Below are 26,757 nucleotides of genomic sequence, written 5' to 3'. Positions count from 1 at the left end.
CCTGAAGGCTGACCATTAATTTCTAATACAGTGTACCTTGGTCTCAGAAGTTTGAGGTGCTGCTTGGAGAAAGCTTTACCTGTTCTGAACAACTAAAAATCCACTCTTTCAGATAACTTTTGTTATCTAGAGCATGTTCTTTTTCAAGAATCATGTCTTGTGAATGTGGCACAGCAAGGGCAATATTAAACACTTGATGACTGGTCCCTCGGGAAACAGTTCATTTTGTTTCCCAAGAATCTGAATGTTTCCCCGATGTGCAGGGAAACATTGAAATTTGAGGGAAACTAAATGAACTGTTTCCCGAGGGACCAGTCAATTAAGTGATTTGTTATATAGCACAAAATGAAAAACGTGCAACGGTAACAGCAACGGAGGTCGTTGGTCAACATTCGCGGGTAACAGTGCACTGTTACCCTCTGACGTCATAGATTTTGCACTGTTGCCTGCTCAGAGACTTTTGGTGGGAAACAGTTTTATTGTGAGATGTCATGTGACCTCGAAGTAACCAATGAGAGCACGTACTGCTGAGGGAAAAAAATCAGCTATATAACAATGGGCCTTGTTACACCAAGTTATGTATGCAGCACAACTGGTGACCCAAAGACTTAAAATAATTCAAAGTGAGTGTTAAAAAGGCATTTTATGTTGTACCTTATTTGTCTGTTAATGTTATTCTTGCTTCTTACATACGCCATCTCATCCATTTGGATCTTCTGTGTACAAGAATTCCCTGAAGATGCTTCAGCTAAAGAAATATTTCAAAAATAATAGTCACTTCTCGTGGGTTTTAAAAGACATGGCATCAGAGGTGAGAAAGTGGTTCAAACGTTTACGTATAACAGGAATTAAAAATGTTAAAATAAGTACTGACAGTAATCTTTCTGTAAAGTGATAATTTATTATGTTATGCACTACATGCTTGTTTACCCTGGAACGAAAGTAACTGGATAGAAACCTCTTGGAGTAGGTTAAAGAGGCGACACACTTAGCCCACATAATGTGATGATGGGATTGAAAATAAATAAACAAATCAATAAATAAAGAGAGAGATAGAGAGTGATGTCTAATCAATGAAACAACAACCCTCCTATGTCATCGTAACACTATTAACAATTTTTAATAAAAAAATCTTAATACCTTTACTTATTCTGGTAACTTGTTGTACAATTTGCTCTTTTGCATGTCTTATCAGCTCATCAAACTGTTGGGCTTGAAAGGTTTGAAACTGCTTCAGCTGGTTTAAGTCAGCTCTCAGCATTCGTACATCCCCACGTAACGTGGATGCTCTGACCTCAAGAGCCTGTCTGTCTTTTACACGGCCTACAAATACAATATTCAACCCATACTCTGTTAGTTAAATAGATCTTGAAAACAAACTTTCCATACAGTAAGTTCATTCAAGCTACTGCAATGCCTCAAGGCAAAAGCTTGTAACAGTTCAAAGACAGCCACAGACCCTTACTATGCTTAAGTCTCCAGGCATTTGTAAACTTAATTGTGCAAACATTAGAACAGCTTGAAACAACATTCATTATTATATAGCTGAGTTTTTTCCCCCCAGCAGCACATGCTCTGATTGGTTACTTCAAGGTCACATGACATCTAATAATAAAACTGTTTGCCGCCAAAAGTCTCTGAGCGGGCAACAATGCAAAATCTATGACGTCAGAGGGTAACAGTGCACTGTAACCCGTGAATGTTGACTGAATGTTGACCGCCGTTAATGTTGTGGTTGCATGTTTTTCTTTTTGTGCTATATAACAAATCACTTAATGATTGGTCTCTTGGGAAACAGTTCATTTTGTTCCTTGAAAATCTCAATGTTTTCCCGAGGCGCAGCCGAGGGAAACACTGAGATTCACAAAGTCCACCTTACTCACGACATGCTGGATTAACTTTTCAAGCAGCAATTGGAGAAAAACTAAAAAGGGCACCCCATGAGATGATTTTCTTGCAACTTGAGCTGTATAAAATAGACATTCACTTTGTCAAGACTTAATTGCATTTACCCCACCAATTTGAAATTCACCCCATTGATCAAACATGAAGTGAAATTAATTTCAAAAAACTCTGAACCATTCAATGCTTGTGTTAACAGAAGTCATTCACAAACAGGCAGGCAAACAAACCTTCATATCTGACCGATGCATGACTTCCAGATGATGTTGAGCTGTTCGAGGATAATGGTGTCGGGCTGTCTGCTAATGCTCTCTGTTTTTGCTTGGATGTCGGTAATGGAAGCGTCTGTGTTTGAAACTGTTGACTCATGTCTCTCTTTGTCCCTCGTGGGGAATCTCTTTGCAAAGTATGACTATATTTTAGAGAAGATTCCCTTGATACTGTGTGACTGGAAGCTCTTGGAGGTGGAGCTGGGATTTGTTTAGATTTTGCTGTTGAGCAGAGAGTACAAATAAATTATAATAATTATTATTTGTAAAGAACTTATACAACATGTTTAAGGAACCAGATGGTATAAGAAATTCAAATGAAGACTACTAGCTATCATGACCATTTTAAGACATAAGCTTGTAGTCTGTACGAGAAGAAGGACCCTGTTTACTACTTTCAAGTATCTCTTTTTGTTCCAGAGATATTCAAGTTTTTAAAATGTCAGGGTTTTCAATAAGAGCCAGCAGCACATGAACTTGCCACCTACTTTTCCTTGGATATTACCCCAAATTTTACGAATAACACGAGAAACATTCACACAAAACACGAGCCTCAGCTTAGATTCGTAAGGATTTGTTCATGAAAAACAAAGGAGATTTGGTGGCGAATCGGTTTCCTGTCCATGTAAAAGGAGGTGTTTGAGGATCGAGCACACACGTTTTTGAGGCAGTGGTCTAGCAGTCTAGTACTTGGTGTAAACTGCCTGACTTGCTAACTACATTTGAAGCATTCGCAAAAGGTCTTTTCAGTCACGACAGATGAAATGCATTGCACGCGTCATGCTACTTTAGCGTTTTTTCAAAACTTAAATGTCTTGCTATCAACTGAATTTCCCAAAAAAAAAAAGAGTATTCATGTACTCTTTATGAATAAAAAGCCGAAATTTGACAATATTAGTCTTGTGTTAAAATACCCTAATTCATGCTCCAGAATGCAGGAAATACATTCTAAGAGGCCCAACTCTCAAACTTTTCCCAGGGGAGGATGCCCAACGACCCCCCTACAAGCTCCTGCCTTCAGCCCTCGGAAAGCGCACCTTTGGTGCGTGTTGTCTGTTCTCTGCCTACTCCTCAGTTATTGCTGCCTACTAAAATTCTTATTTTAAAAGACTGAGTTGCCATGGGAACCAATTTCTTTATAGCCATAGGTGTGTTCCCTGTAGAACAATTGGCCTACAAGTTTCAATGGTTTCTGCTGCAAATTGACTGAGGTAGCTGTATTTATATACTTGATGTAATATTGGGTTGAGTGAATGACATCATCAGTCCTCTCATTTGCATATTTTACACATTTTGCAGATATTTCCAAATGGTAAACAGCATTTTTAATCTTTCTTGGAATTCTATGTGATAAACCTAAAAATTCAAGGGATAAAAAATTTGATCATAGTTATAGCACTTTAAGAGTTGTTGTAAAAAAACTTCCTCAACAACTTTACATGTTTTGGGTCATTTGGCAAAATGAAATCCAATTCTCAACAGATACTATACTGTGCTAAAGTTTTGCATGGAAAGATCTACCTCATTATGCTGAAAAAGGGGACATCTTTCTTTTTTTTCCCACAGTACATTATTTTGCAAAATGAAAAGAAGGAAACTATATGATGCACACAGAAGTAAAGTGCTGTGAATGATAAAAACAAAAAGTCATTAAGAGCATCTTTGACTGCCAAATGAGTGGAGCTAAACGTAGACGACAGGGAGACAATTCCAAAAGCCCTCTTGGACCATGATAATAATCTAACTGCCCAAAACTTACTTGGTTTAACCTTACCTTCTGTGGAAACATGATCAATAACACTGCTCTGAGAGCTCGATGCACTTTCCTCTTCTGTGCTTTTGCCAGGTAAGCTGTCCTGGCTTCCTGTTTTGAGGGCATCTTGCAACATGCTGGTAAGTGTTTCCAGTTGATCCTCAACTGGATCATGCGACTGTCTGCACAAAAAAAAACATTATCTTACTTTTGCTTTTATCTATAGTTAAATGAAATTTAACATAGTTAACGACTAGGAGCTAGTCTGGTCAGTAGTGTTTTGCAGGCGGTTGTTAGTGTCTTGGCCGTCTGGTAGCGTTGTTCAGCGTTTTGGTGCGTTCTGTAGTGTTTGTTATAGTTACATGGTTCACGACCAGGAGCTAGTCTGGTCAGTAGCGCCTTGCAGGCGTTTGTTAGCGTTTTTATGCGTTTTTCGTAGCGTTTGCAGCACTCTTTACGTTGTGGGAGCCCTGGGGCTGACATGGTTCAGCGGTATTCCTGCTTAGTGCATGCGTTGTTGTCCAATGTGCTTGCAGCGTGTTTGTTGCTCTGTTGGCGTGGCGTTGTGAGTCAGATTAGGAGTTTAGTGGTTCTTGGCGTTCCCTCCCTATCCCCCCCTTTTTTTTTTTGTATTCTTTTTTTTTTGTGTGTTGTTCTTTTTTTTTGTATTCCTTCTTTTTTTGTATTCCTTTTTTTTTTTGTGTTCTTTTTTTTTTTTGTATTCTTTTTTTTTGTGTGTTGTTCTTTTTTTTTGTATTTTCTTTCTTTATTTATTTATTTTTGTTTCCACTGAGCTATCTGGCTCAAGCGTGACGGGTGCCTTAGGGGGGCCTGGCGCGGGGGGCTCGTGGCTTGGTTGCGGGTTGGGCAGGCCAGTCGGGTGTTCTAGCGCCTTGGGGATGTGACTTCGGTTTCAGCCCCCAGGCTTCCTGGGCACCTACCCTCCACTGGCGACGCGGGCGTTAATTGATGATAGCATCACCTACTATTATCCAACTGTATTTATTTAGTTATTGTACTGAAAATGCACAAGATGAGTACAAATATTCCATGATATTTGTACAGTTAGTTATTTGCACAGCAGAATTTAACTGGTTTGACTAGTTGACACGCTGACGTTGCCCCATGCTTTTCACATAGAAATCTGTCACACATTCTCGGTTGTTTACAATTCATTTGCTAAAAATATGGTGTGAAAAAGTTGGATAATAAATAGCTTATTGGGCGATTTAGTGTGTAGTATTGTGGGAGATTTTTACTAGTCTCTTGTATTTTGACTTGCACTACTGGCTCACCAAAATACCACGAGACTCGCAAAAATATCCCATGATACTACACACTAAATTGTCCAATAAGATTTCATTCACCACTGATGACTTTTTTAACATAACAATGGCAGTTTGAAGCAGAGTTGGTGGATGGCATAAACAAAGGCAGATCACACCTCTGGAAAAGGTAAATTAACCACTAAAGGAAAATTTCTGAGCTGATGCTTTGCTTTTAAACCCTTTGTTAGAGCTCTGAGAAGGGCTGAAGCTTAAATCCAGCCGCTCGCAAATCTTTCTTCTGGTGGATAACAAGCGAGGGACAAGCGATGGAGATGGGGCTGTAACGTCTCCTCTTGAGGAGAAAAGAAAGACAAACCATTCTGAAGTTGTCAACGCTAAAGCAGTACTTTCTCTCAAGTGTTGGATTATACTCATGACCTCTTGCAAAGTAACTTATGCAGTTAGGCCATCTAGGCTACAGTAATTACAGTAACAAAAATTATTATTACAATAATTTAATTTGCAAAAAAGTTTCGTAATTCAAAGTGTTTTGGATTTAATTTTCAAGAAAATTCGAGCATTTGAATTTTCACTCAACACAAAGAAACTCTGGTTTTATCAATTGAAACGAGTTGATTAAGACCTAACTTAACTTTAACTTTATTCATTTATATTGCGCAAGTATCAACTTAAAGTTTTCAAATGGGCAAAACTAAAGGTCGAATTACCACCACCGACGCAGTACCAGAGTTTCTTTAAAACGTAGATTTTTTGTCAACACAGAGACGATTTTTCTACTCCTCCATACTTTACATGTTTACTTTATGACAACTCAGAAAACCCTTAAACACTAGAAACAATGGAATGTTAGTTTTTCCCAGGGAAAAAAACTGTCATTTTTTGGTTGGAATATAATGATCTTTTCCATGCCTGGTGAATACACACTCAACATTCCTATGAAGACTTCACGTGTCTTCAGGTTTTCCAAGTTTAGGGTTATTTTAGTTACCTTCTTGGTTTAAGCATTGTACCAAGTCCAGGCAGCGGAACTTTTTTCCTATCCATTAGTGATCCTTCAGACACTGCCGTGCGTGCAACTGCATTTTCACCAACACCATTGTTAACGACCCTTGTAACAGTAGTTACACTTGGACCTCCATTCACCGGCTGTCGCGTCATTGTGGTTGTCCGGGTATACTTGATGCCGCTGCCACCATGGATGGCATTGGCAGGAGGCACATAGCTGTGATTTGGTAAAGGAGTGCTTGTTACTTGAGCACCAGTATGGACAGCTGTAGGGCTGCTTACTGGATGAGACAATGGACCATTCTGGAAAGGCCTAGTCTCCAAGACTTTGAGATGAGACTTGTTTGACAGATCACTGAAAAATGATGAACAAGTAGAGAATTCGAAAGCCTCCTACGGCTGTTAATACAAAACAGGTTTCCACAAAATTAATAGGTGACTTTTCCTTGAGGTAATTACCGGTATTTGGCAATGGTGCAAGGGGCACACAATAAATGAGAAAGTTCTGTGAGTATGGAAAACAACATTGTCCATGAATGAGCACTGCAAAAGGGAGGATTAGACCATGGAAAAAGTGAATAACAATTTTTACATTGTGGATGGGAAACGGTTGTCATCTATCGTTGCTTTCAGAAAAACACAGTGCCAAAAGGAATGAAGAAAAAAATATTTTTTTTTGTTTTAACTTCTGTAACTTTCACAATTCTATACATGCCAAGACTACTTAACAATTAGCCCTTGCGGGCTATGGGTCAATAGCCCATGAGGCGACGCCGAATGGGCTATTGACCCGTGGCCCGCAAGGGCGAAGGGTCTAATTGTTTTAGTATCACCAAACTAGTCGGACAGAAAAGGCAATAATAAAGTTAGCAAATGCAAGTCAAAGAAATATTTAATTGGGAATTAAATGAAAGAAAGCATCACGCTTTTCGCTACTCTAGGACTATTACTAATTAAATAGTCCTCCAGTAGCATAGCCAATCAAAATGCAGGATTTGCATTAGTCCACTAGTTGGGTGATACTAAAAAGATTTTAGCATACTACCTGACATTGTCCAGTTCATAAAATACACCACAGGAATTATCCTTGATATATATGGTCCTGCGATTGCCTCCATGTTCCTTGATCTTGTCAGAGAATGTTTGATTAAACAGTGTTTGCACCTGTGACATGTCATCCAGACCAGCTGGCAACATGGCCCGTTTAATCTCATCCCCAAACTGTAAATACACCACCCCTGAGAAGACAAAAGCACAAATAAAAAATTAATTCAAGACTCACAAAACAGGTCTTTCTGAAAAAAGCTTACAAAATATTTTTGATTTTGATGTTGGCATACAGGTATATACTTTTGTACCCCTTTCTACATATTAGCCACCATTTTTACTTCCCCTCTTTGTTCTTGAATACTGCTCAACATCAAATGATAGCAGCACCTCATGCAAGGCACCAAATGAAAGGCTCCTTGCAAGCAATAGTAAAATGGCAGACATCTGCTGGTAGTGGCTTAAACAATGTCCTTTTGAGATTGTTTACTTACTTTATCATCACCACAAAGAAAGTTATGTGAAAAAGATTTTAAATAACCAGCCTGACCCATTAGTTAAAGATTCACAGAAATTTTGTTACTTTTTAGTCTAGAGATGGCAAGGCATTAACCAAAATGAGGCATGAATAACAACATCAAAACAGGAACACTTGATTGAGTCAGAATCTATTAGGTACCAGGTGTTGAGGTAGTAGTGTGTGATACATGATTTTCCTCTTTTCGTGGCATTGTAGGGTACGTTCCAGGTTTGTCCAACAGCAGCTGGTAACGCTGCTGTTTCGGAGAAGAAGACAACACTGGAGGTGGGGGAACAGCTGGCTGTCAAATGAACAATAACAATCTGTTTAGTTATTTTGACAAATTCACATACAAGGATGTTGTCATCAAAAAATTAAGAGCTATTGCAGTGAGAAAAGATGGCTACTTAAAGGGGTTATGTGACATTATTTTCAGGTGTTTAGGGGGAGCAACCTTTAGTTAATCATGAGTTTAAAACTCAAAAATGGTAATTAATGTGGAATTCCAATTTAATGATAAAACTATCGTTACATCACAAAAAAGAAGATTCAGAGCAAAAACGACCTTTGTCTAGGCAATTTGCCATAAACTTGAAAAATGTTGGGCCAACTTTTTTCAAGATTACCCAAATGCTTGATCTCTTTTTAATCTTGTCCGTTTGTGTCCATCCAAGTTTCTCTTTTCTTTTGCTGTATTTCTTTTATAAATATTGTTCAACAGTTTAAAGTGGCTATTGCAATGTTTCATTGCATTTTTTGGGCATTTTGGGTGTCTTACAATAATAATAATTAAATCATTTTGCACTGACATAGCCTCTTTAAAACTTGATAACAACTAACACTACAAAACCATGGTTGAATAATTAGCAGTCTACCTTCCTTGAAAAGTTAGCATCTAAAGTTAAACTCAACATTCAAGGCAAGAAAATAAAAAATAGGAGAAAAAATGTTAAAATTTAAAGAACTGTTAGCATAACAGGTTAAAGGATAAATCTGACTCAGGTGTGGTTGAAGTTTGAGAGTGCTTATAACCTTCAAATGTTCATCACATTTAGAAATTGTATGAAATAAAATAATGTTTTTAACGTAATTTAAATAGCAAATAAACCAAGTTCAAACCCTAGACTTGGGCATCTGTGTTCCCTTTTGGGTATAAACAATAATTCAAGAGCTTGGAAAGACTAAATTTAACAGTATGTTACATGTTCCCTTCACTACATTGTATTCAGCGTTTCAATAAACTTTATGCTAATGATCTCGGTTACAAGTAATAACGTCCTGCAGTTCTTAGCTTCACATGTGGTTAGATTAAAATGAAATCTTATTTTTAAGAGGATTAAAGTTTCTCACAATGAAACTTTTAAGAACAGGAAAAACACAATGCATCCATGTTTTCTAACAATCTCTTTTTTTCACCATCAGTTTTAATTTTAACTCAATTTCCTGAGCATGAACTGACTATCACTCATCCAAGTGAAAGTTACTGAAATGTACTCCCAGTATGATGTTCCTTGTAACATTGAAATAGATGTTTTATGCACAGAAGAAGGTATCGCGCAATGTTTTTTCTCCCTATTTTTTAATCTTAAGCAGTTCATTGCATAAGTTAGCTGTCGTTTCCAACTTGAGATTTTGTTGTGTTTTGACGAATTATACAAAACAAAAACTCAACAATTGAAAACTCCAAATTCACAACACTTACTGTAAAGAGCATTTCAATTTTCAATGCAGCCAAAATTGTAATGTTGGAGTTTGACCACTCAGCTTACCACTTCATCCTCTTGGATCCCATTTGGTTTATTCCTGCCATTCTCTTCTGGTTTAAGTCCAAAACGCTTCTTTACCATAGATATTATTTGCTGACGAGATAGTGTCTGGGCAGCTTGTGTGTCATGTTCACTTGAGTGTCCTTGTTGTTGCAATCTTTTTGCCTTTTCCACATCCTCTCCAACATCTGACGTTGTGCGTCTTCTGGGTCGACGCCCATGGCCCTTGGCCTCCGAATCGCTGACAGTAGTAGCCGTGTCTAAACAGATAGTAATAAAAAAAAATCAGAGGTCCAACGTTGACCAAAACTATGTACTGTAGAACCAAATCTTAACGCCAAATAATCGCAAATTCATCCACAGCCTGGGCCACAGCAAAAAATATTATTTCAATGGCTACAAAAGTCGTCATCTTCATCAGTTAAGTCTTGAACTTAGCAAGCCCTGCGATACATGTAACTTTAAACCAGTAATAATTAGCAACTATTTACCGAAGTGGAGGTGGCTAATGGTGGATATTTGCCTCGCCACTTCGTGGCTTGGTAAATATCCACCACTAACCACAGACACCGAGATGAGCACAAAAAGATCAGATTTAACTCATTTATTCCTGCAAAGATTACAACATTTTCAGGCCCAAATTCCACTTGAATTGCTCGGAGGTGAATAGCAAAGATATCCAGAGTTTAAGTAGCCAATCAGCGTGCAAGTTCATTGCTATCCACTGTTTTAGTATAAACCCTTTCACCCATCAGGGGCTCCCCATTATCAAGTAAAATTTCTGGGGTTTGACAGTAAATTATCAAGTGTCAATTCTAAACAACAACAAGGGGTGCATTTCTTTTGAATTATTTAATATAATTTTGTATGTATCTTCAGAAGAACGACGTGCATGAAATCTTCCGACAATGTTCCTGTACGCTCTCAACTTGCTGAAGCAAATTGCAGCCTTACAAATAGCTAAAAAGTTTTTAGAACTATTTTTTCAACAATAATCTAATGAAACCTCATCATTTATTTTTTGGTTAAATTAAACTAGACCTCAACAGATCAAAGAGCTGAGACTAACATGCAACAAGGACGCCAAAACTACATTAAATAGAAACATACATATTTTCATTTTTTTAATAAAATGAATTATTAATATATAATTTTAATTGAAGTTTTCAAAGAATTAAGTTAACTCAAAAGCCAAACTATATTCTAGTATATAATTATGGAAATCAACGATAAGGGCAAACTCACATGTTCACCTCATCACCCAAAATACACAAATTTATAATAAAGAATATTTAAAGCTTGTATCTATCTGAATGAGAAGATCAGGGAAAGATTTTATCCATAAACAAATGACCCAAAACCATATTGAAAACATTATTTATAAACTCATTTTCATTTACACATCAAAAGAAGACAGCAGGAAGAACTTTGCACCAAATGCCCCTGAGTAAGTTTCAAATAACTGAAATAGCCTGTAAAACATACAAAACTTTACCACAAGAAAGTACTGTTCGGTAGCTTAATTTTACAGGTCACCTTTTAATATTAACATGACCATTGTTGTAAATGACACAAGAGGAGAATACTGCTCCACACTTTTGATTAAACCAGTTAAAAGCATACTTTCATGATCTGTTTTGCAATGAAAGGTTATATAAAGGAGGTTTGGAATCACTAGGTTGGCTAAAAATATCTTTCTACAAAACTCCACACAAAATTATTCAACTTCCTTGAATACTCACTTCAGGGTGACAAGAATCAGCTTTCGCTCCAACCAAATTTTGAACTTATTAGAATTGCTAAATAAGCATGTGCCTTTGACGTAAATCTCTCAATTATTAATAGTACAAAAGGTAAACATCTCTCTCATATAAATATTCTCTAATGTTTTCCTGTTCAACCTTATAAAACTTTAGCCAGTTTTCTTTTTCATATTTTCCCTTAAATTCCCCCAAAATCATGCTTTCTAAAATACACTTCAAAAAAACTGCAAACATACCAAATTTATAAGCACTTTGCATAAAAGGTATTTAACATGAAATACCTCTTGCACAGTCAAGACTTGACGGAATCTTTGCAAAAAACAGACAGGAATATTGACACTGAATTATAATGCATCACTGATCAATAATTAATTAGTTACAACATTTCAAAGATTGAACCATTTCTAGCTTATCATGAGCTTGCAAGCTAGATGAAAATCTACTGTATTGTCTAAAATAACTACAATGAAGTACATGTACAATTAGCAGACTTTACAAACTATCATACTTGTCAACAAAATACAATATTAAAGACATGAAAGATACAAATAATATAGAATAGAAACATCTGGAACATATGCTAACAAAAGTAATGAAAAACAAGAATTATATACTTTAGGTAATTGCTGTCGATAATTCTAATCAGCAAAGGACATACGTAATTACCTGTCAAATTAGGCTAAAGGTGATTTAATTTGCTTCTAAATTTAGTGAAATAATTTCACATTTGCTAATTAATTAAAGCAAAATTTATTAAATGTTACTCCTTGAAGCTGTCAATGTAAAACTTTCCTATCAAGGTAATCAGAGTTGCTTGTGTGTTGCCTTTTAAGAGATTCATTCAGTCTATTTTTTAGTATTCTTAAGTTAGCTAGCCTTTGTAAATTTATAGATAAAATTTGAAAGTGCAGTGAAAGAGCATCTGTTAAACAGTTTTATCAGATATTTAGCTGCTGTACTATTGCATCTTCACTTGACAATGAAAAAAGAACTCTGAAATAAAAAGAACGAAACACAAACTGGAAAATAAAAAACTGCAGGCTCATTATGACTTCAAAGATAAAGAAACAGCAACAATGTTTGGTGTAAAATTGCCCCAGGGGTAAAAATGATCAATTGAAGTAATTTGGGAAAAGAAAGGAAAGAAGTTATATAGTATTAATAAGTGTCTAGTCTTCTAGCACTGGAGCACTAATTGGGGACACTGTAAACTGAAATCAACAAATTACTTAAGGCAAATCAAATCCAATCAAACGTTGGATTTTGAGGACAGGGGAAAACCAGAGTATCCAGAGAAAAACCTCTCGGTGCAGAGTAGAAAGTCAAAAAAATCAACACACATAACACTGAGTCTGGGAATCGAACCAGGGCTACATTGGTGGGAGGCAAGTTCTCTCACCACTGGGTCAGCCCAGCGTGCACCCTCATTAATATAATACCGCTACAACAAGTTGCAAAATTAGTGGAGACACTTCACCTACTTGGGGCATAATTTACCTATCATTTCCCACACAGTAGACCCCCTCCCCCCTTATCAATAGGGAGCTTTAGCAAGGACAACGGCCACGTCAACGAGAACGTCACAAATTTGCACATTTAGTGGCCAAAGACAATACCTTTGCATGCTCTACACCTGCGTTTTTCATTTTTGTCTATTTCTTTGCCGTCGTCAGAAAAACAACAACGTGAAATGACCAAATTTGAGGTTTTATGAAGGATGTCAGTATTTGAAGATAAATAATTTTCATTTTCTCCACTAAATAAAGCGCCCATCATAGCGTTTTCATTTCTGAGGGTCTGCCATACCTTTCTCACATTAAAAAGCTTGGAATAGTTGTGAAGTGATTACAATAATGAGAATTTACGTTTTGTGATGATGTTCTCGTTGCTGTTCCTATGGTGGTTGCTAAAGCTCTCTAATGTTGCTAGCAAGACAAAAAATTCTGAAAACTTAAACAGTCAACATTAATATAATTAATTAAAAGGTTGAAATTCCAGATACGACGGGTATTGGAAGCTAGAAAAGGTGTTTTTTTAACGGGAGTGTCTCAACAATTTTGCAACTTGTTGTAGCAATAAAAATGAGAGGGTAAAAAAAATTATTTAAAAGGTTAGAAACTTCCAATTTTTAATTTAAAACAAATTCTGGTATCGCAAAGGCCAGGAATCAAAACTTATATTTATTGTTAATGGTGGTACATGCTTGAACCTTGTCAAAGTTTCTTTTTGCTGCAGCCCATCAGCTGGCAGCACACCATATTCTTCAACTCTTTTAAATAAATTTTTGGATTATTATTCAGGGTTCGCACACTTTTTCAGACCAAAAATTCAAGGACTTTTCAAGGACTTTCAAGGGCCAAATTTTGAAATTTCAAGGACCTCTTTTTTATTTACGTCGATGAATTTACCCATAGAAATGGTCTGACAGTACAATGCTTCCTCATTTTCCATAACGTACATGTACATGCGTGAAAATAATGTAAGATTAAAAATGCCGGTCAGAAAAAAATTCAAGGACTTTCAAGGACCAGGAATGAAGAGCAGAGATTTTTAAGGATTTTCAAGGCCTTGAAAATGCACTCTCAAAATTCAAGGGTTTTCAAGGCTTTTCAAGACGCGTACGAACCCTGATTATTGAATTAAAAACGATTGCTAATCACCTGTTCCAAATTGTTTCTTCAATTCAGTGGGGAGAGACTTTTTCTGGTCCATTATATCTACCTCTATTCAAAAAAGAATTAATCAAGGCCAAGAACCCTCCGGTGAGCATACAAGGGACAAACAGTGAGAAACTGTCACTTTCAGCTTCGCTTTTTAACATTATTGCTTATGTTCGGTTAAATTTAAGACACAAAGAAATATCAATGACATCATATGACACGCAGATTACATGTATTTACACAATCTCAATAAAACCAGGATTGGAAAACACTTGCCATCTGGGTGAGTGATCTTTAAATCACACTCGCCTAGATCAGTTTTCACTTGCCCAGTCTCCTCCATTATAAAAACTCCCCCCCCCTCCTTCCCTCTTTTCTGGGTAGAGTTTTGCCCTGTGACACTGGGTTGGAAGGACGTTGGCTGCACTTTTCTTGTGATAAGAAGTGGATTCTGCTTTATAGCTTGGGCACCCATCAATAAATTCACTTGAGATGAGAATGCTCAGACTGCATTTCTAATGCTTTGCTGTTTTCAGTGCACCACAGACAAGTCAAACGGATGACCAAATTGCCACTTTCAGGAACATTTCCATGTCTGCCTTTTGGTATTCCGGAGGAGGAGTGGTATTCTTTTGATAAGGAAGATATTTCCACATACTGTGTATTTTCACTTTAAAAGAGCCACACTTGTTCATTTAAGGTAAATAAGTGTCCACTTCAATTTGTTTTTAGCTCTTCATGTAAATAATTATATTCACTCAGAAAGTGATACAACATAGTTTCTGGTTGCTCGGCATAAGAGGTTTTTACGCATGAATTGTCAAGAATTATAAAGTAAGGAAGTTAACAGCACAATGATAAGTGGTGTCTTGGACAAACTACTGATTGGTTGAACTAGAAATATCTGTTTCTGACTTCATTCTTCAACTCTGCAGAATAATTTATTTCCAAAAGAACAGTCCTTTTCAGTGGTTCAAGAATAACCACTAGAATTTTTTAGTTGTTAAATTTGAAGTATCCAAAACATTGACTTTAAATATAGCCAGCATGACTAGCACAAAAATATTTAACACTCCAAGAAATAATAATTCTTGGCACTAACAGCAGCCTATTAGTTCTAACATGATTTTGGTAAAAAGAGCTTCCAGAAAATCACAATCGATGGGCTTGGAGGAGGAGCACTTTGCAAAACAGCCTGTAGAACTTTTAAGTGATAACTTGAACCATTAATCAGTTAAACTGACTCTAAGATGCAGATAACCAGACTTCGGCTTGAACTGCCTCTAGAAAGTTTCAGATAAAAAGGTCACGCAATGTTTATATTTTCAGATAAGGCCTTTGCGTGGGAATTTGCAATTAAAAAAGTAACTACAACAACTGCACAACTCCTTTTGGAGGTAATGTATAAAAGGATTTAATATTAAACCCCAAGAGTCAAGAGGGTTTTGTTCATAACATGAATATTACGCACAGCTCACCTTTCTCAGAAATCATGTTATTTTTGGATTGAGCATATTATAAGAACTTATCTCAAAAATAAAAAGCGTCTATTCTCAAAGCAGATATTACGGTACTTGGCATCAGTTGCCAAAACAAGGAACTCGTGACTCGGTAATAAAATAAAACAACAGAAGTCTTTGGCATGGAAAGGAGAGTACTTTGAGGTTACATGTATTTCAACGCTATAGCTCCAGCGCAAAAGTGACTGAACTTCAGATCTTTAACAAACAATGGGAAGCATGGAAAGCTCAATTAATTGCTGAAACGAGCATGAAATTGACAACTCAAAGGAATGTTTTGAAAACTGCGAGGAAGTCCGACAAAGGGTTTTGGCAATGCCAGAGAAAAATATGTAGGAAGTCTGTTTACCTGTCAACGCTTACGATACCGCTACTCAAAATATCTCCAACTCGTCTCCACCAACGCTTCAGGGACCGTGAATGGGATAGTACATGTATTAATTAAAATACAGGGTGTTTCATTGTTGTACTGAATTCGCTTCAATGCGTAACCAAGGACCAAACCGAAAAGAAAAATTGTCGGATAAGCATTCGTTACTGTAAAAATGCAATGCTCTGCACATCCAGAGGAAACCAAGTAACTGGCTCCAAAAGCAAAATCTTGCTTCACGTCAACACAAACGAAGTGGTCAAGTATTGCGATTTATTTCTTCACACAAAACATTATTGTCTGAAAAATACTCAAGGGACAGTGTTAAAGCTTGATCTAAGCACAAATTGAAAAGAAAATATAAATGATGGGGTTAGCGAATGTATTATGGAAAACTTTTCAATGGCGATCGATTCTCTTAACTTGACAAGAATAAATTTCTTTCGAAACAACTTGCAGTCACCTCGCTTATATGTAAATACGAAGCTTGATAAGAGTTTTTGGGGCAAAATGTAACTTTGGAGATTAAATTTCAATCAAACGGCATCAAATGGCAAGTGGTAAAAACGAAAATTAATTCCACAGTATTCTTGGCAGAGACCAATGTTGATGTGTCAAAAGTACCGCGGGAGGACTGTACATAACTACAGGTTTCCCAGAAACAACAACCGTTTCATGCCAAACCTGTCATTGCGTGGAACACACACTACGATTCTGTAGACTTAATATTTCATGAAAAGTAGGTTGAAAAAAGACCGATAAGGGACCCTTTGCTTTGGGATATAAACAATCATGAAATGATTGCCGAAATATATATAAATGCAGCACTTCACTGTCGTAAGATATCAAACTGATCTCGGCCATGAAAACAACGCGAACAGCAGTACTTAGTAATACTTCCCGCCTTGAAAACTTTTATTTTTCACAAAAAAAACGAAGCTAAATTTTTGACATATCAATTGGGCAAACGGTAGTAGAGACGCTTTACCTTAATTACACTCGGCTGAAAGAAAAACCAAATCGCAATGATCAATTTCAAAGATTAGTGTTTGCCGCGAAATAAAACATGAAGCTTAATTTTAACATTTACAACCAACTTAGTGTGTGCGCAGGCAAGTTCTCGAACCATCAACAGATCTTCGCTTCTAAAAGCTAATTGAAGTCGCAAATTTGCAATCACTTACATTTTTGACGTTTAGTATAGCGTACGAGGAAGGTTTGACTGTCTCCCATCACTGAAATAAGTTGACATTAGCCCGGAGTAGAAAGGGCAGCCATTTTCGTTGGCTGGTGGTGAGAACTGTCCGGAGCAATCCGAGAAGCAAAAAATAATATTTACTGACGAGATGCGCGGCAATCCACAATACCAGTATTTAAGTTTCGTGCGGCCAAACAAATCACAGCGTTCAGTGTGGTACAGTTCCCACCAAAGGCCAGCTTTGTGGGAAGGATTAATCTGTAGATGATACCTTAATCTGAAAAAAAAAAATCTCGCACTGGTTGCTCTGCAAATCGACATGAAATTGACAAGGTTTTCCTCGCATTCAATCATTGAACCCAATTAGCGCATGTCTGTTGTTGTAACCGCTCCAAGTCACAAAATCAGAGCAAGAATGAGCGAAGAATCACGACGAATGTGCACTTTAGTTTACATAAATAGTAAAACTACAATTGAAAATTAAAAGAAAAATTCGTATGCGCCTCCTCTTATAATTTTCCAGTGATAGGTATATGGAAAGTTATTGTCTAATGAGGAATGGAGAGGTACATTATTTGAAATGCCTGAGTCAAGGAAATAAAAAAATGTAACCTTTGTGTTTCCCCCACAATCTCTAATAGAGTGCACCAAATTAAAGATAAGTTTTTGTTTAGCTTTTATGTTTGCGGAAGATACGGTTAAGCTCTGCGGTCAGTAAACTCAAGACGCTTAAAATTAAAAGCTCCTTATCAACAGTCAAGCAACAATGCACAAATCACTCCTCACTCAACGCAAAACGCGCGCGTTATTTCGCGCGTGATTGCCTGCTCTTTTTGATCCACGAAAAAAGCTGTCTTCTGGGAGACCATGCTGTGAGTAAAAAATCAAGCAGACGAACGCCGCGTTTTTTAGGGGAGACATATTTAACACGAAAGTGTCACAATTACCAGTTGTTATAAACAGATCTTTTGCTAGCCGTGCATTTTAGCCTGCTTCATTAATTGAGCTTAACCTGGTCTTTGTTCGTTTTATTTCAACTTAACGATTCAAGCGAAACTTGACACAGCTGAGTAAGTTTTATCATTATTTAAATTTGCTTAAACCTTCCTTGGATTACGTGACAGTAGTCTCGAATAACTTCAAACATGGGTTTTTCGACAAAACAGAAAAGCCAGAAAATAGACGATGACTTTCGGTTCGCCACAGCACGGGGTGACTCGCATGACGATATTAAATAGCATCTCTGCCTAGGGCGTTTTCAACATTTTTCTTATAAATTTATAACATCCGCGAAAAAAAGGAAATATCGAATAGACGCATAGATCGAGAATCGGGACGTGACAATGAGCATTGCCAGCTGTAAAAAATTCAGAAAATGGAACAGCCATTTCACCAACTTTATATACTATGGTAGTCCATCGCAGAGAAAATTGTTGAAAGATAACACGCTGAAAATGTTAAACTTGCTAACTTACCTTCTTTAATGTCCTTGCTTGGAGACCATTTCTGTTTTTCTCTTCCAGAAAACGACCGAGCTCTCTTCACCTTAACTCCACCGAACAGCTTTCCTTTTAGTCCTGTAAACGACAAATTAAGCTGAGCATTACAAAAGCTGAAAACATACCGCTGAGATGAAAACAGAAGGAATCTTGGAAGCACGGATCGGCTGTCTTCGCGACTGTTAGACAACTTCCACCGACGAAGAGTGAAAAGAACAGCAAACATCTGTTTGTACCTGAGCTCATCACTGATGCTTTGAGCAACAGAGGACAGGATTAAACCAAGCACACTTTTACTACGTAGCAGTGTAAAGTCAATTAGCTTTGATACGGCGGCATCACGCGCGCAAAAATTCTGTGGCTAAAGGCTCGAACACGCAATGCTTCAACGCGATCGATCGGCGCAGACTGGCACTGGAGTCAAAGATTTCAAAACAATTCCGACACGGTTCGACAGGAGTTGAAGAAAAGCATCAGTGCAAAACACGCGCTGATTGGTTTGCAGGTGGTTCGACGAGACTGCGGAAAAATTCATGACAAATTTTGACACGGGTTGTAATTGAGCGCTACAACAAACATTTCAATAAAGGAACTGAGGGGGTGAATTGTTTCATAATAGTTGCGGTTGCGAAACGTTTCCAAACAAAACGAGCCTTAAAATAATATGACCAGGAAGGTAATTTAATTTGATCCAAACAAAGAACATTTTAAACTTTTATGAAAAGAGATAGAGCCTAATCGACAGCTTCCCACGTGGTACGAGGTTTCTAAAAGTACAAACAGTTGCACCGGGGTCAAACTAAACAGCAGGGGTTCGTGTTAGGTTTGTTCGTCGACGGAAGCTGTAATCACAGAAAGACGTAAAACAATGGGGAAATAGGTGCCTGTTTCCCTAAGGGTTGTGCCAGTTTGATCCTGAAGGATTCCTTGGATAGGAAAAAAATATATGTCTGTTTATTGGAACTTGTTTCAAGGCAACGAAAAATCTCTTTCCCAAGAACATCTGTGCTTATAATTACAAATTACAGGGATCATGATCTCTTACAACTTGAGAAAACCAAGTGTCAAGTTTCCGACAGAGCTTCCCCTGTTTATCACCTTTTAAGCCACTCTTCTGTTCATTTCTTTTAAGATAAGGTAAACATTATTTATTCGGGAATGCTGCAGAAACCGAGCGATGTTTATTCAAAGCTCGAAAAGAAAAACAATTCACTTTAAAAAGTCAATCTTTATCCTTAAAATACATTAATCCACATTATCTTAATCAGACTTTCTTGTTCAAGCTTTGTGCACTTGTCAAATAATAATTGTACCTCAAAATTGAGCGCTTGAATTGAATTCTTTACGTGGGATAATTCCCGATTATAGGATGCGTCCATGAGCCGGACTTGACTCGTATCATACATTTTCAGTTGAATCTACAATCTTGGACAAAATAGATAGGAAATTTGCACCTCCCCCCCCCCCCCCCAAATCAAGGTTGGGAAAATGGCGCGTTTTGGCTTTTGCGTGGCTTCATCCTTGCTTTGGGGAGAAATGGGGGTTTGCTGTTCCATTTTATTCTGTCCAAGATTGTAGTATCTCTGTTGGCTAACGCTTCCAAAACAGAAAAAAACCCAACACGTTCAAATCATCTGTCAACATTACCTATTTTTTTGCAGCTTAGCAAGTTCTAAAAGTTACCAAAAGTGTCTCCCCTGCATTTGTGCCTGCCGTAGAAAACAGTCGCTACACAAAAAAGGGCGTGTTGATTGTAACTGCAGAACACCTCAGAGTAACAATTCACTGGTTGATTTTAAAATATATCTTTAAATCATAGAGACAGAAGATTGGCTTCTACTGTAGGTTTGTGTAGGAATTTAAATTAGATCAATCCTAATCTAAGGTTAGGTGCTTTTGTTTGTGGCTATCGGCCAAAACTGGTTTGGTTTGCTGATCTAAATCATGACCACGTACAGGTCAATAGATGCCACGATATTATATCTGAGAGGAAGCTCATTTAATGCTCATTTTATATAGCCCCATGTATGAGAAGCAATTCATAATATTTGAGGAAGATTTTTGTCACTTCATGTTAATTTTAAATATTGAAAGGAAAACCTTAAGGGGATTACGAGCCGGACTTCTCCAATTTAAAGAGTAAAACAATTTGTACAAGGACTATATCGACTTATATATTGGACTTCCAATAGCGGGTTATAATCAAATTTCCCCTACAAGCTAAAAAATGAGGATAATTCCCCACATAAAGGGGACAAAAAACTCCTTGTCTAAACCCGCAGCATTACTTTCAGAAGTGTGATTGACATTTTAACATTTTTGAATACTTCAACGTTTGGTCAACACGTTTTCACATTGGAACAAGTGCCAAATTTTCTAGCTTCATTCAGGACACATCATTATAAAAGGAGACAAAGCAGTCCATTATGTCTTCAACTTTTCCGGCAGGAAATTCACAGTAAAAACGACCTTTCCTTGTATCGATATCGATGGACGTCACAAGTCTATATACAAATATACCACAGGAAGAGGGTAATTATCACTACAGGGTGCAAAGCATACGAAAACTTTCACCAAAATAACCCTCCAATCCCCACAAACTATATCAAAGAAATGCTAAGACTCATACTCAAAGAGAATTCTTTGCCGTTCAACGGAAACCGGAACTATCTTCAAATTCACGGTACTGCCATGGGTACTGAAATGGCCGATGCCTTTGCAAATATCTTTATGGCCGATCTTGAGACACGGATTCTTATCAAAAGCGTCATAAAGCCAATGATTTGGAAACGATACATTGACGACATTTTTTCGTTGTGGGTTGTGAGCAAACCTGATCACACAAGCAAACTCACAACCACCTACCATCAAATTTACAGCTGAGATCTCAAACACTGAAGACACTGTTGTATACAAAGGCAAACGCTTTCAAAATTAATCCATTCTGGATATAAAAACACATTTCAAGCCGACTGAAACCTTTCAGTACACTCATTTTTTCCTCCAGCCACCCATGCACCAGGTGTCAAAAAAGGATTTTAATTCTTCAAGAACAACTTTTGAAGAGAACATTTACAAATTCAAATCACGTCTCCGTGCTAGAGGCTATCCAAAACGTCTGATTGAGGCACTCCTATCAGACATCAAATTCACAGAAAGGGAATCAGCGCTGAGCTGAAGCAAAGGATTGAAAGCCCTAAAGATATCTTGCCCTTTGTGACACAGTATCACCCGGCAGTGCCAAACCTTAAACATACTTTATTAAAAAAAATTGGCACTTCATACAAAACAGCCTTCGCTACGGCTAATTTTCAAAGAGTCACCACTCATATCTTTTGAAAGGGGAAAATCCCTAAAAGACATGCTCGTGGAGCAAAGCTTTAAAGAGGTCAAAGACCGAAAATACGCTACAAAAGTCTCAACCGTTAAAGAGTTGTGTAGGCCTGTCAATCTTTGCTACTTCCTACTGTGCATATTCTGACCCCTTTCCAACAGGGTTATTGAAGTGTCCTTACTCCCTCTTGCTCGAGCAAGGCAACAGACTAAAATGTACTAACACCCCACCCCAAAGGGAAAAGCAAAGCCAAAATGTACTAATCCCCCACCTCTCTGGGAAGGCAACGCAAAAAAAAAAAAGAATTAATCCCTCACCCCCTCGGGCAAGGCAAAGAGCCAAAGACCCCACAAAGCTCCACCCATGCCCCATGTTTCCCCGGGGTGGGGGTTTACAGTGACAGGTGCATAATTGCTGCGTGACCAGAAAATAGGGACCGCAAAGGCGTCGTTATCTAATTAAGCCAGTACGACGTAAGAAGGAAATAAAACTGTCATTTGTTGTGTGATTAATAAAAAGTGTGATGACTAAAGCTATTTCCGTTTGTCAGTTGTCTACCTTTACACGACATGAAATGAAATGAACCTGGGAGCCTGAAAAAATCCAGGTTCGAACAGGATTCAAACCCGCGACAGTGCGATAGCCGCAGTTACACAACTCGACCAACTGAGCTAACATCCAAATATAAAGCTCAGCCTAAATGCTCACATCTCGTGAATCGGTTCACCGGATCACAATTTAAACAAAGAATAAAAATGATTTAACAATGAAAGGATATTCATTGTTCATTCTATCGTTTTCATTTTCAAGTGCAGCGATGGCGCCGGGGTGGCGCAGTGAACTCCCCTCCGACCAACGTGGCCTGGGTTCGATTCCCAACCTCGGCGTCATATGTGGGTCGAGTCTGTTGATTCTCTATTTTGCACCGTGAGGTTTTTCTCCGAATTCCCCGGTTTTCCATTTGACTTGTTTTGCGGTAATCCCTGATTTTAGTTTACAGTGTCCCCAATTAGTGCTCCAGCGCTGGAACGCCTAGTTCCTTTCCTAAAAATAGGCCATTTTCGAGTTCATGTCTGCGTCCTCTTCAAAGCGAGTCTAAGTGAGAAGTTTATGTTATGAAAATTACTTTTCATTCATATCTAAAGTAAAACTAATAAACATCACAAAAAATTTGCTCTTAGACTCATTTTCAAGAGGAGACAGACATGAACTCGGAAATGGCTAAGGTGGCACCTATGCAAAGATAACGATAACGACTATCATTGAAACATGATTAAGTACAAAAGCTTCCGAATTTTTTTATCATAATTTTCAGAAGAAACAAAAGCAGATAATATACTGAATCGCTAAAATTGAGAGCTGAATGGGGAAAAATCAAAGCTTGGGCAGGCCTCCCATGCATGATTGTCGTTCTGACCGAACTAGTGTGGGTCCATTCATGATTTCGAGATCAGTTGGTCCATTGCGTGATCGTGCTCCAGTCGTCTCAAACCCTTACGAAGCTTAATCAAATCACATGATAGCCTTGATAACTGACAGCGATTTCCTGTTATGCCATAGAAACACCATCACCGATACAACATGAAACTTCTATTTTTTTATGGAATGGTTAATAGTGTGGCAAATAAGAATTAATGATAACTTGTTCTACGGTTCAATGCAGAGGTTCCGCATCCAGCAAAACGGCCCGGTCGCAAGTGAATGTCTGGCAACTTTTTCCACGATAAAATCCGTTAGCTACTTACCACAACTCATTTGAATTCAAGTCAGAAAATAGTCATTTCAAAGTTGTCGTACAAAACCGTATCTTCAGGCTGATAATGACGTCGCCCGCAAACTGTGATTTATGATTTTACAAACTTGACATCATTAAAACGCAAAATGCGCCATAAGCTTATGACATCTACTTTTCAAATTCACGAAAGCAGTTAACGAAAACGCCGTTAAAAGTCAACTGGAGAAACAATAGTTTGACAGGTAAGCGAGTCTACGTCTTTGCTATGTGCCTAATACGCTAAACCGATCGGTTGAAAATTTGCGAGTGATGCCATCAGAAACAACACGGTATAAGTACGTCGTCCATTTGGTATATTTCAGATTGCTGATTTTTGTCATATCAACCCAAAGGAATATTTATTGCAGGAAAATAACGACCTAAATCCGGAATAAACTTGGGAAAGGCACAAGAATATAGTTGTTGACAAATGTTCCTTGTTTTGTCAAAGGCGAACTTCGATTCAGAGAATGAAACAGAATCATACATGTTCTCATTTTAAGTTGCAAAATTTCCGGCTAAAAAGAATAGGTTACAAGGAATAACCATTGCTTTAGAGAAGTCATTTGCAAAGTTTTATATTTCTTTATGGAAATAATTAAATCTGCTCTGTTGCTGCGCTGGTCCTTGTTAACCTTCATTTTCTTCGACACTTATCTAACTAGGGCATACAAGACTAAAAACTGTTACAACCCTTAAACAAAGAGGCGCATTTGTTCCCAAGGAAAACGAGTTTAGCAAGGAAGTTTTAAAAATGTTTTTTTGGACCATAATTGCCAAGAATTTGATGTCAGTAGTGCGGAGGTAGTATTTCCGCAACACAATTCGCAACTGATCTAACTAATCGGCTTACCCCGTGAAGACGGTTGGGAACATTTAACCAGAAATTTCCGTCGAGGACTTGGCATTAGTCGGCACTGAGACAAAACTTCTCGTAGAAAATGTCCTCGGCCACATACAAGAATCAGTTTTTGGAAAGCTTTTTTTCAAGCTCTTTGATCACATCGACGTTGCTAATGGTTCCAGGGTGTCATTAACATTGCTTTCAAACTAAGGAAAGTTAATGAAGCCGAAAACAAAGAGATAAGGCGTGGGTACTCGAGTTGTAGACAAGAGCAATATAGAAAATTAACGTAAAATACAAAGAGAACATATCGTGAATTAAACCGCAAAGTCTGAAGAGTCAAGTTAATAAGGAAACCAACAGCAAGTATTTCAGTCTGCTGAGACAAAAGCACTGCCTGTCGCTAGCTAAATTTTCCGCGTGGAGATGAATTTCCTTTTCACCATTGCGAAACGTATTTCATCAAATTTCTTTTACTCCAGAGAACGACTGGAGAATGGTCTGAACCAACGATTGCCTGTGTTAATTTTCTTTTTACATCTTAATCTAAACTTTTAATACAAGTCTGGTAAAATCATCCGCCAGGTAAGACTTGCAGACTTGCAGAACTGGCAAGGCGTCCTTGTCTTGAACCATTAGAGATTTACCCACGACAACAACGCTTATACATTCGTATATATCACTTGCACAGGAAAACTTTAAAAATCGTGAAAAGGAGCAAATTTTATACCGTTGCCGGTTTAATCTCTCACTTCAGCCCACAGGCCCCCCAGGCTCATAACGCGATTTTGCAATGCATAACTTTTTTGTAGTAAAAGAGATAAATGGTGAAAAGAGTTAAAAAATGAAGTTAAGTTGAAAAACTGAACGTCTTTCTCTCGCTATAAACTTTCCCTACTTTAAATATGTTGTCCACTCTTGTTTTGTGTCGATTCATTAGCCATTGCTGATATAGTGAAATCACTACTCGCTTAAGAGTGTATAAACGAGTAGTGATTTCACTATATCAGCAATGGCTAATGAATCGACACAAAACAAAAGTGGACAACATATTTAAAGTAGGGAAAGTTTATTGCGAGAGAAAGACGTTCAGTTTTTCAACTGAACTTCATTTTTAACTCTTTTCACCATTTATCTCTTTTACTACAAAAAAGTTATGCATTGCAAAATCGCGTTATGAGCTTGGGGCGCCTGTGTTCAGCACCGCATACAATACGCAAACTTTATTAACAACACCTTTGTTCCACATAAACTAAATATGAAACAAATAAAATTACTTGACCACCCGCACCTCCACCTTGTATGACCACTGGTTCGCATGCTGTGTCAGCAAGCAAATTGAGATCTACTGGGAATTTTGAGTTCTTCGACAACCAATCGAGTAATAAAATTGTGATTGTTCAGTAGCCACAAAAGCATAAAAGTTAATCTTGGGATGATAAAATTTACTAACAGTTTAAAGCAGCTTATTTCAATCCACCACTCTTTTGACGCGAGAAAGAAAAAGGCTACGTAACCGGTTCAACTATAAATGTTGATCAAACTAAAGCTTTGAGACCTAAACAGTAGACACTACAACACGCTTGTAATGAATTCGTTGACCTATATAAACGACTGAATTTGCACGTGAATATCTACGATATGTTCGTACTTTGTTCATCAGGTTTTCACTATCACGACGAAACAATTTGAAGTCTGCTCGACGAGATTGAAAATGGAACTGACAATTTCGAAGGAAAGATGCTTGAGATGATGATGTAAGCTTACTCCAGACTGTGGAAAGCCACATGAAGCTAGGAACGGTGACATTGAATTCTACGATTCACAATGTTTACTTTTCTGCTTTGACACAATTTAGACTCACCTTTACTTAGGTTGTTTCTTCTTTTAACAATTCCGAGGATACAAACGTTTTTGGGCATAGCAAAGCTGCTGTAACACTAATGTTGACCACGAGGAGAAGCCGCACTGTTTATTTGTTTGAAAGACCCGCCATCTTTCTAAATATGATTGTTACCCAGAATGCATTGTGGGACTTCTTTACAATACGCTAAATGACGTCATGCCGGCTGGTTTACATGCAATACGAATTTATGACCATCCGGCGATAGATAATTCCCGGATTTCTTTCCCAGAAGCACAATGCCTCTGGGCTTAAAAACAGGACGAATTTGGCAGACGCACAATCAGTCTAGCACAAATTTGAGTACAAATTTTAATTCTCCTGTGAAAATCGTCTAGAAT

The 26,757-nt window shown here is 37.7% G+C and overlaps 1 protein-coding gene across 5 annotated transcripts in view; it reads right to left on the bottom strand.

The window, feature by feature from the left end:
- LOC138042211 (coiled-coil domain-containing protein AGAP005037-like) overlaps positions 1-26,757 on the bottom strand; it is a 36,263-nt gene extending 9,506 nt beyond the window's left edge. Inside the window, exons 1-10 of one of the 5 annotated variants that reach the window (XM_068888026.1) lie at positions 26,378-26,757; positions 18,538-18,639; positions 9,555-9,811; positions 7,945-8,086; positions 7,264-7,456; positions 6,202-6,573; positions 3,946-4,106; positions 2,133-2,393; positions 1,141-1,323; positions 655-748 (exon numbers count right to left, since the gene is read on the bottom strand). In XM_068888026.1, coding sequence (XP_068744127.1) covers positions 655-748; positions 1,141-1,323; positions 2,133-2,393; positions 3,946-4,106; positions 6,202-6,573; positions 7,264-7,456; positions 7,945-8,086; positions 9,555-9,811; positions 18,538-18,639; positions 26,378-26,435 — 1,823 coding nt within the window. In that variant the 5' untranslated portion in view covers positions 26,436-26,757. Of the gene's footprint in view, positions 1-654; positions 749-1,140; positions 1,324-2,132; positions 2,394-3,945; positions 4,107-6,201; positions 6,574-7,263; positions 7,457-7,944; positions 8,087-9,554; positions 9,812-13,974; positions 14,041-17,048; positions 17,340-18,537; positions 18,640-18,797; positions 19,093-24,522; positions 24,700-26,377 lie in introns of those variants that run through there. The other 4 variants (XM_068888032.1, XM_068888040.1, XM_068888053.1 and 1 more) reach the window with 4 other exon arrangements.

Source organism: Montipora capricornis, chromosome 1 (assembly GCF_036669925.1).
Source record: "Montipora capricornis isolate CH-2021 chromosome 1, ASM3666992v2, whole genome shotgun sequence".
In the NCBI taxonomy this organism is placed as follows: domain Eukaryota; kingdom Metazoa; phylum Cnidaria; class Anthozoa; order Scleractinia; family Acroporidae; genus Montipora; species Montipora capricornis.
This window is presented reverse-complemented; position numbering and strand designations above follow the sequence as displayed.